Consider the following 11,946-nt stretch of genomic DNA (forward strand, 5'->3'; position numbering starts at 1 on the left):
GATATTTCAGTGTAGTATATAAAGCGAGTACGCATGAAATACTAAACACTACACTGATATATAGTGAAGTTTACTTATATATGTAACTACAGTCAACTTTGTAATACCTACGTCCATCATACAGAATAATGCCGGCCGAGGCAAACGATACCTTAACCTCTGAAATTGTCGACACAGATGAAATTGTCGATGAGAAGAAAACCGAAACCGAGATTCATGAGGTCTTACTGAATGAAATTATTTTCTACGAAAGCGAAGAGTCTGATACCGATACGATTAAAGCGAGCCCTGAAAAACAGCTTGATCTGAATGACTATTGTAGTATAACCCATGCAATTACAGTGTTATGGAATATGGACCAGCGCTCAGATCATAAACCTGTCGGGTCAGATAGTGCTATTCACACTGAAGTTGCTCGGTGGACACAGTCACCTCAGTTTATGTTTAATTCTGTTTCTGCTAAGCTACCGCGTCAATTCTACCTCGGAGGTTTAAGATTCCTCTTCAATGAACTTAGACGACTTGCTTAATCTGTTATTAACTGTACTGACTGCGCTGTTCTGTTCTGTTTAATCAGCATCAATATTATCACTATAAACTTCATAGCAAATCCACAGCAACAGATTATCTATACGCCAAATTCATCGTCATTATAAATTACCCGCCGTTTGTCTCTTTTAACATTCTTACCGCTACGAACATGTGACTGTACTACACTCTTCAAGTTCACACTCTTCTTCGCGCGGCTTGCTTTCGCCCTTGGATTGCTACCTTCTTTGATTGGTGATATCACGTCCGGTACATCTCGGTAAACAGTGATTCCGCTCCTCATCTTTTTGTTCATCGGAGGCAACACAGGTTGATCTACTGATGTCAGCTCCGCAGCATATTCAAGTCGTAAGATAAAAATAGATACGCTCTGCAATAGGAGAAATTGGCACCCCGCCATCTTCAATTCTAAACAAGTTAGTCTGCCGGGCAGCGACTCCTGCATTAGGCGTCGAACACGCCAATGGCCCTGTAATATCTGTGCTCTCGTTTCGTTCTGGTGTCTTTGCAAACGAAATTCGTTTTGTGGCTTTCTCGCTCGCTTCAACTTCCCGTTTTAAAGGTAAAAGCTGTAGCTCATCAGGTGACGATGACAACGCAATATCTTTCATTCGTTTCGGCAAATACGTCTCATCCTTGATCACAGTGGTATCCTCTAACCAGCTCTCATTCACATGCTCCGTTAAAGGCTCGATCGTCCTCGTTCGTTTGCGTGGCGATGCTTTCGGTTTTTGTGGTGCGTTCACAATCGGAAGCGCAATCGTTGTCTTTGGCGTCACTGCCAGTCCGTTCGGTCGTGATTTCGGCAGCCGTCTAGACCGTGACAGCAAGGATGGTGACGATTTCTGCGAATGTTGTGAGGATGAAGTGGCTAATCCAGTTAACTTTAACAGTTATATAAATCGTTTTGTTTACTAGTAGCATCACTATCTTTCTTTCGTTTAATTCGTTTGCCTTTGAGCCATTCGCTCGTATCGTCCTCGTCCTCGTCCCTGTCCTTAAACGCAAACACATCGTCACTCGGTACCACAATACTACGATTTCGCCGAGAATACGTCATCTTTGGAACACTGTGAACTGTCGTATACGTGCGCCTGTTAAAATCGAAATTATCTTTCTCCATTTCGCGTAACCCAGCAAAGTAGTCTAAAATCTCTGTCGATCTGTCGCGTCGCGAACGCGTTTAGTTCAACCCTTACCCTGATATATTAATTACAAAATTCTGAATGCACCAAGCGGTGAGTGTAGTTGGCAGCGGTCAAGAACATACAAAATGGAGCAACTTGTCACAGTCACAAAGTCTTCGTCTATAAATCATTTAGTGTCAAAGGTTATGGCTCATTTTAATCTTGACACTGAGCTGCAACTGACCGAAATCACCAAAACGCCGCCAATCACAGTTCAGGCTGAAGGTCCTGCATGTGCCCGCGCGGTGTCTATTGCCGAGATTGCGATCCGCAGACTTGAACGGGCGTACCCTTTTTTTCTGATTTATCAATATAACCTTGTGACACAAGTCGAGCGGGAGACTCTTAATCCCCAGCGGTATAAGCCTCTTATCCCGGGATGGGTACCTGGAACCGGAAAGCACAAGTCCCAAGCTAGGGTGCTCAGGAAACGAGCAAAACGCCAGGCCCGCAGACTTTTACCGTAAGCGTTTAGTAGTGAAGTTATGAGTTAAGCTAACTGAATCAGAAAGGAGGAGCGCGAAACATATCTTGCAGAGGTCAAGGACAAGATGGTAATTTCAATGGCGAAAAAGGCCGAAAGATCTCTACGGGTTCATACAGCGATAGATGCTGCAATTAAGAAGGTGGACGCTGAAGAAAGAGGTGAGCCAGTGCCTGACCCACCGACCATGACAGAGACTGGTCTTGAACTCACAGCGCTTGACATTGAGGCCGGCGACGTGACTTATAAAATAACTAAAGTTCAACGCGAAGAAGCGAAAAGAAAGGCAGAGCAAGGGTCGGACGTCGAAGACGATGAGAATGACGGTTTCGTGACTGCAGAGGAAGATATTCCGGAAGAGAAAAAATTGTTTTTGGTGCCTATGATCAGTATAAGCATTTCATTTTCGAGGCTTATTCGTGACGGATGGACACCTCAGATAAGAGGTGGTTGATTTTACTACCAACGTTATAGCAGTTTGAAAACCGGGTTGCTTATTGGTATATGGAGACATTGCACTCTCCGTCTGGCATCTGATTATGTCCAACAAATGACCGTGGCTTAGGAAATCAACAGTTCACGCCTGAATTGATTGCTGTTGTACGTCCTGTGACATTTTTTGGCCAGATCAGCCTGATTGCTGGCTAAAGGCGCGGCAGCAAAGACTCGCTTGCTAGTTCTAGAATTGCATCAATACTTTGGCTACACTTTGACAGATTAACAGATCGGCTTACTTGAGTATGGATGATTGGTTAGAATTATCTTCAACACTTTGCAATTACCTTTGATGTTTTCTCATCAATACGTAATCTTGTACACATATTCTGGATATTTACTTCTTGAACAATTCAAGTGGATGAAATGACTTGCCTTGTTTGTGAGCTGAACTCGTACTTCAAATCGTAGATGTTATGTGTCGTTTGTTACAATTATATCGCCCTGTCTTGTAGAAGTTTACGAACCACGAGAACCACTAAACATGATGCCGCAGTAATCAGAATGGATCTTCGTTTTTTACAATTGATGGACAATTTAACGAAGCTAATTCAAGTGATCAATTGTGTGAGAGTGCCCTAAGTATAGAAATAAGAGGTAACCGTTTAAACCATATGTTTGATTATCTCTATTAGATTAAATATGAAAGCATCCGTTTAATAAAACAAAAAGAAATGACGCCTAAACACAATACTAGGCACTACGTAGAGATAGTAAAATAATCCAGAATACAAAACTTTGCACTTGCCGTCAGAGGAGATAAGCTGTTCCATAAATACTAGGACCGCAAATAAGACGAAAAACACAAAAATAACGAAAAAATAGTAAAACTTTTCTGAAGAGTAAGAAAACATCTACTTATCGAAATTGAAAGAGAGATTACGCGGTTGTAAAAACTTCCTGTATGCGGCACATTGACACACGTGATCAGATATCCCATTATAGAAGTAGTACACAAGCGCTGGCACTTACCCTCAGCATGACGTGAGACCCGGGTAAAGGTATGCTCAACCTAGACATTACTAGGTGAGCACAGATTTGTAGATTTTATATGTAAGGTAACTAGTTATAGGCGTACTTACAATTTACTTTCTGAAAGTTTGAAAAAGATTACAAAGTAACTGCGTAGACCACGAAGCTGCCTGAAATTCAAGCAGTCGAACTATCGGGCACAAATTTTCTTGTTTCTGCTAAATGAAAAGCACGTGCATTTAAAATGAACGAGGAATAAGATTTTGACAGACTTTAGAGATGATTTCTCGCATATTCTGGACACTTGAGAGATTTGGCGCGTAAAACATAAGGAGTTTCGTACCTCGTATTCATTGTTATACTCAAACCTACAGCGAACGAGATTGATGTCTGCCACGCGAAGTTTGACCTATTTTGATTCTGAGAATGGTAGTAAGAGGGTGTAAGGTAAGTGTAATGTAAAACTCAATGTGGAAGTGTGGTTCTCTTCGTATCATTTGTCGTGAATCAACAATCGGAGCTGTCCATCACGATTGGTGGTTATCTGTAGACGCTGAGTCCTTTACTAGAAAGACTGCTCGGTCTTTTCACTGCTGTCTCTACTGGCTAGGTGCATCGACCGTGTTACTGTGGTAAAAGCTTCTTATTATCGTTGTTTGCCTCGGTTTAGATCTACAATCACTCTTCTGCACAGATGATGTGCAGTAAAGCTCATGTCTTGGGTCGCAGCACTGACTGTGCAGCTCTGAACGGGTCTAACTTATTTATACAAATAGATCTTTTGCCAGCAAATGAGTACTCAAAACTACCTAGCCGGGCCAAATGAATGCAAACTCAACTTCAAGCATGATTCTAAGATCACAGACGACATCAGATGGTCGACATTGCAACTTAAAAAACCAAAGGTAGGTCAACGTCAACTATATATTTCACAATTGTTTAAACAATCTTGATTAATCCACTAAAATAACGACACTAGCACAATTTACCCAGATTCTTTCACATGGGAAAACGAATTAGAAATTTGCTCTGACAGTTGAGGGTTGTGTTGGGCATAAGAGGTGGGATTGAGCAAAGTCCTTCGGTGAGAGTGTTTAGGGTTGTAACAGCCGTATGTAACAGCCGTATGTAACCCGGCTGGTTTTGCGGTCTTGCAGCATACATGAGTGCCATGCAATGCATTATACATGGAAGATATAAATCATGTTTCGCACCCATGCGTAACTGCAATACTTAATTCAATCTGCTTTTTACAGGCTCTCTTGAACCAAGACATTTTCCTAGCAAAACGCAAAGGCCGGTAACAGTTCGATTAAATTGACTACTACAATCAATAATGAGTGCAGTTTTACACAGGCTATACTAAACTAAAACATTTGTTTTAACACGTAGAAAGCTCAAGACCATAAAAATGGTTCTGCCCGTGCAAAGTAACGACCACCCTTAACTTCAAATTTCCGCAATGTTGTCTCAAGTTCCTCAAAATCTTCATCAGACATAGGTGAGATCTGTTTTGTGTTCTCCTCGACCTTTGAAACAGTAGTACTACCAGGAATAGGAATTATTTTCAAACCTGGGATAGTTTCCTCGTGCTTCTTAATCCATGAGATTGCCATCTGAGCAGGGGTAACGCCCTTCTTCGCTGCGAGTTCCACCACCTCGTCGACAAGCTCAAGATTTATTGGCAAGTTTTCTTCTGAAAACCGGTCCATATGCAGACGGAGATCGCCTTCAGGAAGATCTGCTCGTGATCTAACCTGGCCGGTTAAGAAACCTTTTCCAAGAGGGGAGTACGCGATGACTAGGATTCCGAGCTCGGCACATGTCTCTAGAACTTTGATTTCACGGGCTTCAAGAGACCAAAGTGAGAACTCGATTTCGACGGCAGCGATAGTTGCGACTTTTGCAGCCCGACGAATGGTCTCAGCCTTGACTTCTGAGAGTGAGATTCCACTAATCAAACCCTCCTTCACAAGTTCGGCCATAGCGGCAACCGAAGTCTCAATCGGACTGCCTTCTGTTAGTGAATTGTTTCAGATGTCTGTCGGTCTTACACTTTTGGATCGACGCGAGCGCACTCAAACAAATCCAACTTCTTCACACCACCTAAATGGCTGAGAATGTTCATAACGCTTCTGCGAATACCCTCAGGTGACCCATCTGGAACCAGAGTTTTATTATCAAGTCCTCCCTTGACAGAGAGCACAACCTATATTCAAATCAACGACAGGGTCCAATTGATGATACCTTTGTGCACTCACTTTGTCAGCGTATTCAGGGTACTTCGTGAAGAATCGGTTGATAAGGTCCAAGTTCAGAGTTGGAACTGGCTGTCCGTAAAACTCGCCCGAATTAAAGAAATTGGCACCAAGCTCAATTGCACGCTTCATGGTAGCGAAAGCCTGCTCGTCCGGGGTAGAAGTTGGTCGCCATGTAAATCCCATCAGACCAAACCCAATTGGTCCAACTTCGTGTCCAACTAGCTCAATTGACATTTTGCTTTGTACGAGATTGCAATGAAACCAGATACAGATTTAATTGTCTGCGATCAAAGGTAGTGAGTGATTAAACTCGATTGATATTGGAATTCTATGTTTTATATTACGATGTTTCATTGCCGCAGTTTTACCCTATTCCTGTCTGCTATTTGATGACACGAAGTCATATCGGGAAGTCACCCGGGTGGCTCTTAATTTGCTAAAGCCGAAGCGCGCTGAAGAGCAAAGACGCTGCAGATGCAATAGCGGGATGATTGGGTAGACAGACTATGAGAACCACAATGACGGTGAAATACACAGCATTGTTTAGTAGCCGCCTAGCAATCCACTTCAGACTCGACACAGCAATTCTGAAACCATTCGCCGTGGATTTTTGTAACTGACCTGACCTGACCTGACCTGACCTATTACGACCTTTTTTTTCTTTTGTGTTTTATGAGTCTGTGTCTTGGTATAAGGTGTGTGATGTTGCTGGACAGATAGCGTTGGACTTGTGATGGTAGAGCTTGTCAGACTGCCAAAATATATGTGCCGACAATGGCGAAGATTGATACGCGCTTCGCATATGATTCTGGCACGAGCGATTGCACCTGTTGGCGATGTCAAGAATTACAAAACTCGACCCATTTTTACTGTGATGGAATGGAGAAAGAGCAGAAGCAACATTAGATGCTATGAATGGCATTGCGGGTGCTACGTCGTATGAAAAACGTGTTTGTACACAGAAAAAGAATTGAAGATGGTCGGTACTGTGTGAATGGCACCTAATCAATGGGTATTTACAGCATAATAATATAATACTATATATCTTAGTTAGGAAATATTATTCCTTCCAAACATGCGAAGAGCAAAAAGAGGTCTGATAAATGTAACGTGACGTCATTTGCGGCTCATGAACAGCTTAAACGTATGATCTCAAAGGCTCAACATGAAATAACGTCTTTGCCTCAGACTGTTCTTAAACTCAGCTACGTCAAAGAGAAATTGATTATAATAAAACATGTCAGATTTACGCCGGAAGGCTGCCTCACGTCTGGCCCAGTCAAGTAGTAGACGGACGCCGTTGAAAGCATCGACAACTAGTTCAAGAGTGAATACGGACGATGAAGCGGATTACGATGACGATTTCTCAATGCTGTCCGATGATGACGATTGGAGGTGCGTTTGTATTTAGTTGATACTTAGTGTTACTTATGCGGGTATAGTGTAGCGTCAGGCGATACGTTAGACTCATACGGAACAGACTCAGAGACAAATGCACGAAGCTCCAGTAGGTCTGCGAAACGGGACGTCGATACTAGGACTGATTGGAGGGAAAAACTGAGTGGGTACATTGACACACTGTCTGGTGAGCGGAAAAACACAAGCTACTCTAGCCGGGAAGATGCGTTGAGTCGGATATCAAAGATTGTGAGCATAAAATACGCATGGAGGATTATTGAGGAACGGCATAAAGATCTGGAAGATGGTATAATAAGATCTTTAAAAAATGCGAAATCAGATAAGGAGATTATACTGGCTTGTCGGGTTCTTTCTCTTCTTGTTATCACAGACCCTGAGAATGAGACGTGGTACACCGGCACCGTTTCTCTTTTGCAAAATCTGATTTTTGGTGCCGAGTCGTCGATGGTCAAAGTCTCCTGCCTATACGCTCTTGGATCTGTACTGTTTTTTTCTGCCGTAGCCGGTGATCACGAACGGCGAGGAGTTCTTGAGTTTTTGATGGATATCGTGACTACAGATGGTAGCTCGATACAAGCTGCAGATGATGAACCTGTCGTTACTGCAACAATTCAAGTTTTTGGACTTTTGGCGTCTACGTTGGATGATGCTTTGGAATTGTCGCAAGAGTAGGTGTTTTCGTTCTGCAAATGATTTAATGCTGACAAGATAGTGCCGTGCCTGCTTTAGTTGATCAGCTTGAGTCGTCGAAAGTGTCGGTTCGGGTAGCTAGTGGCCAGGTTATAGCTTTACTTTACGAAAGATACGTTGAAGATATTGGCAATTACCATGTAATTGACTCTTCAGATGAAGAAGATGGCGAGGAGGAGATTGAAATGGGGGCGATGACAAAATCTCCCGAACCAGTTGAAGACGATGATGAAAACGAGAGCGAGAATGAGTCAGAAGGTGAAGAAGAAGTATTAGAGCCTCCGGTGAAGTTGATGAGACCAAAACCTGTTAGGACTGACTCTAGCCGACCGACACTGTACTATGACGAGGAGCAGCTGGTGTACTTGTTAACTCAGCTAGCCAGTGCCTCGACCAAACGGTTGGCCAAGAGCTCGCGAAAGGTGCAGCATTCAATGTTTCGCGATATTTTGGAGACGGTCAAGAACGCGATCGGAGGCGCTGATCGTGACACTATGGGTCTCGAAGGCTCAATCACGTCGTTGTCGTCGGCCGTCAACTCCAACATCCATCTGACGTTGAAGTTCGAGCAAGGGCTCGTGCTTGCAATTGATTCATGGGCCGCGTTTTTACGGTTGGCACATGTCCGCCGCGTGCTTTCACACGGCCTGCCCGCGCACTACTCTAGAAATCGGGTTGTCAGGATTGCGCTTGACCCGCTAGGATCGATCACGTACGAGCGGTCGCGGAGTAGTAGAATGACACCTGCGGAGTACCCGAGCGACGAAGAGGGGCAAGGCAATCCAGATCAAACGGACCCAAGCATGAAGGAGTTTTTCAAGGGCGTAAATCGTGAATCAAAAAAAATGAGAGACGAAGATATTCGAAAGGCTAGAAGCAAAGGTACCAAAGAGTTGTTTAATAGGGAGTTGGCGGACTGGGAAAGCACGCAAAACGTGTAACTAGTACAATGTTTTTTTTTGTTTTAATTGATTAATTTGCTATCATTATTCCTGACGCCATCCAAAAATCTGGCCTAGTCGTTCGTATCGTGCCCGGTCATGGTCAGACACACTAGGTTTCACATTCGCAAACGCATTCTCAAAGTCCTCGGCCCCGACCAAAATTTTTGTTTCAGCGCCTTGAACTTGCAAGTCACCTCTGTCATCTTTAGTGGCAAACACCGCCTTTCTTAGCGCTCCGACGGCCGCTTCACGAACAAGCGCGGCGAGATCCGCGCCGCTAAAGTTGCGACACCGGTCGTCGGCCGCAATGCGCTCGAGCACGACCGACGACTCATCAATCGGCGTGGTCGACCCAACCACGGTCCGCAAAATCGCTGCGCGCTCGTCCGGTGTCGGAAGCTCGACAAACAAAGGTTTGTCCAACCGGCCTGGACGCAACATGGCCGGGTCAATTATGTCGGGCCGGTTGGTTGCGGCAATGACGTAGATCCCGTTTCGGTCTGACAGCCCGTCAAGCTCGGTCAGGAGAGTATTCACAACTCGGGCCGAAGACTCTGATAACGAGTCTTGACGCTTTGGTACCAGCGCGTCCAGTTCGTCAAAGAAAATGACACATGGAGCCGATGCTCTTGCTCGTAAAAACACTTGTCGAACCGCGCGTTCTGATTCACCGACGTACTGCATAACGTTAGCTTGTTACAAACACCTTGACAACGGCAATTTACCTTGTTTAGCAACTCAGGCCCACGAATAGAGATAAAATTTGCCCGGCTTTCGTTCGCAACCGCTTTGGCCAGTAGCGTCTTTCCGCAGCCTGGTGGGCCCCAAAGCAAGACCCCAGCTGGCGCAGTGATGCCGACTTGGGCATACAATTCTGGTCGTCTGATCGGCTGGACGATCGCCATCTGCAGCTCAACCCGAACACGTTCGAGTGCACCCACGTCGGCCCATGTGACGTCTGGAATCGTCGCAAAGCCTTCTCGCTTGCTTGAGGGCTGCACACTCGGTAGCGCCGTCATGAAGTCTTCGATAGCAATAGCAAGCGGTTCTAACTCTTCAGGTGTCAAGGTCTTCGGAAACCTGCGAAGGAACTGCTGAATAATCCCGTTTTCTTTCCGATCCATTATGTGCTGAATCTGTTGTGGTTTTAAAATGTCGTCATCTTCGGCAATATCAATAACATCGACGTCCATTTTGTCACTGGAAATATCAGTCGTGTCGGCATCCAAATGTATCTCTTCTTGCATTTCTTGCATTTCTTGGGTTTCTTGCGTCTCTTGCGTCTCTTGCGTCTCTTGCGTCTCGTGCGTCTCGTGCGTCTCGTGCGTCTCGTGTTCTTCAATTCTATCTGTACTGCCTGGCACGTCCTCAGGTTCATGCGCGATCGGTTTGAGCTCGCGAAAAATCCGTTTGATTGCAGCTATACCGGCCGCAGTAGTCAAAGCATTCAGGTCTGCACCGACGTACCCGGCAGTTTGCTTCGCCAGTGCGCGAAAATCGAAATCACCCGACAACCGGAGCTTGCGCGATAACACACGCAAAATGCTTTCGCGCGATAATTCATCTGGTACGGTCATTTGTATTTCACGATCAAATCTACCGGCACGCCGCAGTGCAGGGTCTAGTGAGTCAGGTCGGTTTGTAGCTCCAATAATCATGACCACCTTTCCATCGGTGTTTTCAAGAGAAAGGTCTTTGAGGTTAGCAGTGCGCAAGCTCACAAGATTGTATTCGTACCATCCATGCAAGTCAGTAACTGAGCCACAATTCTTCTTTCCATCTCACGCTGGGCACTTTCCCGTTTTGGCGTGATCGCATCGATTTCGTCCATAAATATCAAACAGGGGGCAATTTCACGAGCTTCTTCGAAAATGTCACGAATTTTCTTTTCAGACTCGCCTGACATTCCAGAAACGACTGACGGAGCTGATAGTGATATAAAGGGCAGTCCGAGTTCCTAATCGACATTAGCAGCACTTCGAAATGCAGAATATATTCCGCGTACACCGGCAATTGCGTTAGCAAGCATTGTTTTCCCACAGCCTGGTGGGCCATGTAGCAGTACTCCCCTAGACATATTAGCAAAACCGATCAATACTAGTAAGCCGTCATACCGAGGTGGCTGTATTCCAGTGTGCATGTAAATTTCAGGATGCATAAGTGGCATTCCTATCAGTTCCAGAACTTCTGCAATTATATGATCCATCCCACCAATATCTATTAATCTAAGATGTGATGGCGGTGACCGGTCTTCTTTGTTATTATTCACGGATCCGCCTTTTGATCTTTTTGTTGTACCATTCTCGGCTGTTGACAATCTTCCACGTTTCTTTGCCCGGACTGGTTTTGTGAGGTCTTGAACCGGAGCAGATGTGGATGATATCTGTGCAATTTCTGGTTCAGGAATATGTTCTTTGGTTTGTTCTTGCTGGTCTGTAGTGTCCGTAGTCTGCCACAATCCAACAATGCTTTTATTTAGTGAGTTTGTGTCCTATTTTTGTCAGCTTCTACCATCATCTAAGCTGTTGAGACGGTTACCTTAACCTCCATCAATAAAGACTCGTCCACCTCTAAATCAGAGTCTAGATCTATCGTGTTGTCTAATGCTTCCTCAGCATCTGCTTCTTCTGCTATAACTGTATGCAGCACAGTATTAACGCACTTCTCAACCACATTTTTCTTCAACCGCCTCAACCCAGCATCCGCACTTTGAACCGCGTATAATAATGCTGTCGGTGACACTTTTCGAGCAGACAGAGGTGGCTCTCCAGGCCGAGTCGATGCCAAATAACTCTTCACCAGATCATATACTTTTTTCTCAATTGCTGATTCTGACAGTAACGGTCCTGAGTTTGCACTGCTCACAGAATTCAAATTTCGCATTTTCCGGGCCATGATGTGCCTTCCCACCAAAGCTGTGTTTGTGAATTTTGATTATTTTTTTT

General features: G+C 44.6%; 6 protein-coding genes across 6 annotated transcripts; 2 read left to right on the plus strand and 4 right to left on the minus strand.

Moving 5' to 3' along the window:
* Positions 1–579: 579 nt before the first annotated feature.
* On the minus strand, positions 580–1,672 carry V1512DRAFT_280883 (uncharacterized protein; the record flags this gene model as incomplete). Its single annotated transcript, XM_066917993.1, has 3 exons — positions 580–864; positions 917–1,420; positions 1,465–1,672. The coding sequence occupies 3 exons, from the start codon at positions 1,670–1,672 to the stop codon at positions 629–631; spliced, it is 948 nt and encodes a 315-aa protein (XP_066773798.1). The 3' UTR covers positions 580–628.
* Positions 1,673–1,822: 150 nt separating this feature from the next.
* Positions 1,823–2,674, plus strand: V1512DRAFT_245888 (uncharacterized protein; the record flags this gene model as incomplete). Its single annotated transcript, XM_066914401.1, has 2 exons — positions 1,823–2,199; positions 2,245–2,674. 2 exons carry the CDS (start codon positions 1,823–1,825, stop codon positions 2,672–2,674), a joined length of 807 nt encoding a protein of 268 aa, XP_066773799.1.
* A 660-nt stretch (positions 2,675–3,334) lies between these two features.
* V1512DRAFT_71878 (uncharacterized protein) lies at positions 3,335–3,651 on the minus strand. The gene has a single exon (XM_066918491.1). The coding sequence runs from the start codon at positions 3,567–3,569 to the stop codon at positions 3,372–3,374; it is 198 nt and encodes a 65-aa protein (XP_066773800.1). The 5' UTR covers positions 3,570–3,651; the 3' UTR covers positions 3,335–3,371.
* Positions 3,652–4,897: 1,246 nt separating this feature from the next.
* On the minus strand, positions 4,898–6,294 carry V1512DRAFT_258549 (NADP-dependent oxidoreductase domain-containing protein). The gene is made up of 3 exons (XM_066915462.1): positions 5,949–6,294; positions 5,742–5,896; positions 4,898–5,697 (listed from the first exon to the last, which is right to left on the minus strand). Exons 1-3 carry the CDS (start codon positions 6,180–6,182, stop codon positions 5,085–5,087), a joined length of 1,002 nt encoding a protein of 333 aa, XP_066773801.1. The 5' UTR covers positions 6,183–6,294; the 3' UTR covers positions 4,898–5,084.
* Positions 6,295–7,135: 841 nt separating this feature from the next.
* On the plus strand, positions 7,136–9,039 carry V1512DRAFT_220891 (interferon-related developmental regulator-domain-containing protein). The gene is made up of 3 exons (XM_066913703.1): positions 7,136–7,343; positions 7,391–8,035; positions 8,080–9,039. The coding sequence occupies exons 1-3, from the start codon at positions 7,186–7,188 to the stop codon at positions 8,996–8,998; spliced, it is 1,722 nt and encodes a 573-aa protein (XP_066773802.1). The 5' UTR covers positions 7,136–7,185; the 3' UTR covers positions 8,999–9,039.
* On the minus strand, positions 9,003–11,896 carry V1512DRAFT_274278 (P-loop containing nucleoside triphosphate hydrolase protein; the record flags this gene model as incomplete). The annotated part of the gene is made up of 6 exons (XM_066917768.1): positions 9,003–9,679; positions 9,727–10,694; positions 10,739–10,958; positions 11,007–11,070; positions 11,116–11,492; positions 11,540–11,896. The coding sequence occupies 6 exons, from the start codon at positions 11,894–11,896 to the stop codon at positions 9,044–9,046; spliced, it is 2,622 nt and encodes an 873-aa protein (XP_066773803.1). The 3' UTR covers positions 9,003–9,043.
* Between the last annotated feature and the right edge of the window lie 50 nt (positions 11,897–11,946).

The sequence above is a fragment of the Lipomyces arxii genome (assembly GCF_038497795.1).
Source record: "Lipomyces arxii strain Phaff 12-163 unplaced genomic scaffold V1512scaffold_2, whole genome shotgun sequence".
Lineage (NCBI taxonomy): Eukaryota > Fungi > Ascomycota > Lipomycetes > Lipomycetales > Lipomycetaceae > Lipomyces > Lipomyces arxii.

Bases quoted from the DNA above. Each gene is read 5' to 3' on its own strand.
- V1512DRAFT_71878 (XM_066918491.1), bottom strand. From the start codon at position 3,569: ATGTTTTCTTACTCTTCAGAAAAGTTTTACTATTTTTTCGTTATTTTT.
- V1512DRAFT_258549 (XM_066915462.1), bottom strand. From the start codon at position 6,182: ATGTCAATTGAGCTAGTTGGACACGAAGTTGGACCAATTGGGTTTGGT. The intron at 5,897-5,948 runs GTGAGTGCACAA...ATTTGAATATAG, and splicing joins ACCCTGAATACGCTGACAAA to GTTGTGCTCTCTGTCAAGGG. The intron at 5,698-5,741 runs GTAAGACCGACA...AACAGAAGGCAG, and splicing joins GCTCGCGTCGATCCAAAAGT to TCCGATTGAGACTTCGGTTG.
- V1512DRAFT_220891 (XM_066913703.1), top strand. From the start codon at position 7,186: ATGTCAGATTTACGCCGGAAGGCTGCCTCACGTCTGGCCCAGTCAAGT. The intron at 7,344-7,390 runs GTGCGTTTGTAT...ATGCGGGTATAG, and splicing joins TCCGATGATGACGATTGGAG to TGTAGCGTCAGGCGATACGT. The intron at 8,036-8,079 runs GTAGGTGTTTTC...CTGACAAGATAG, and splicing joins GCTTTGGAATTGTCGCAAGA to TGCCGTGCCTGCTTTAGTTG.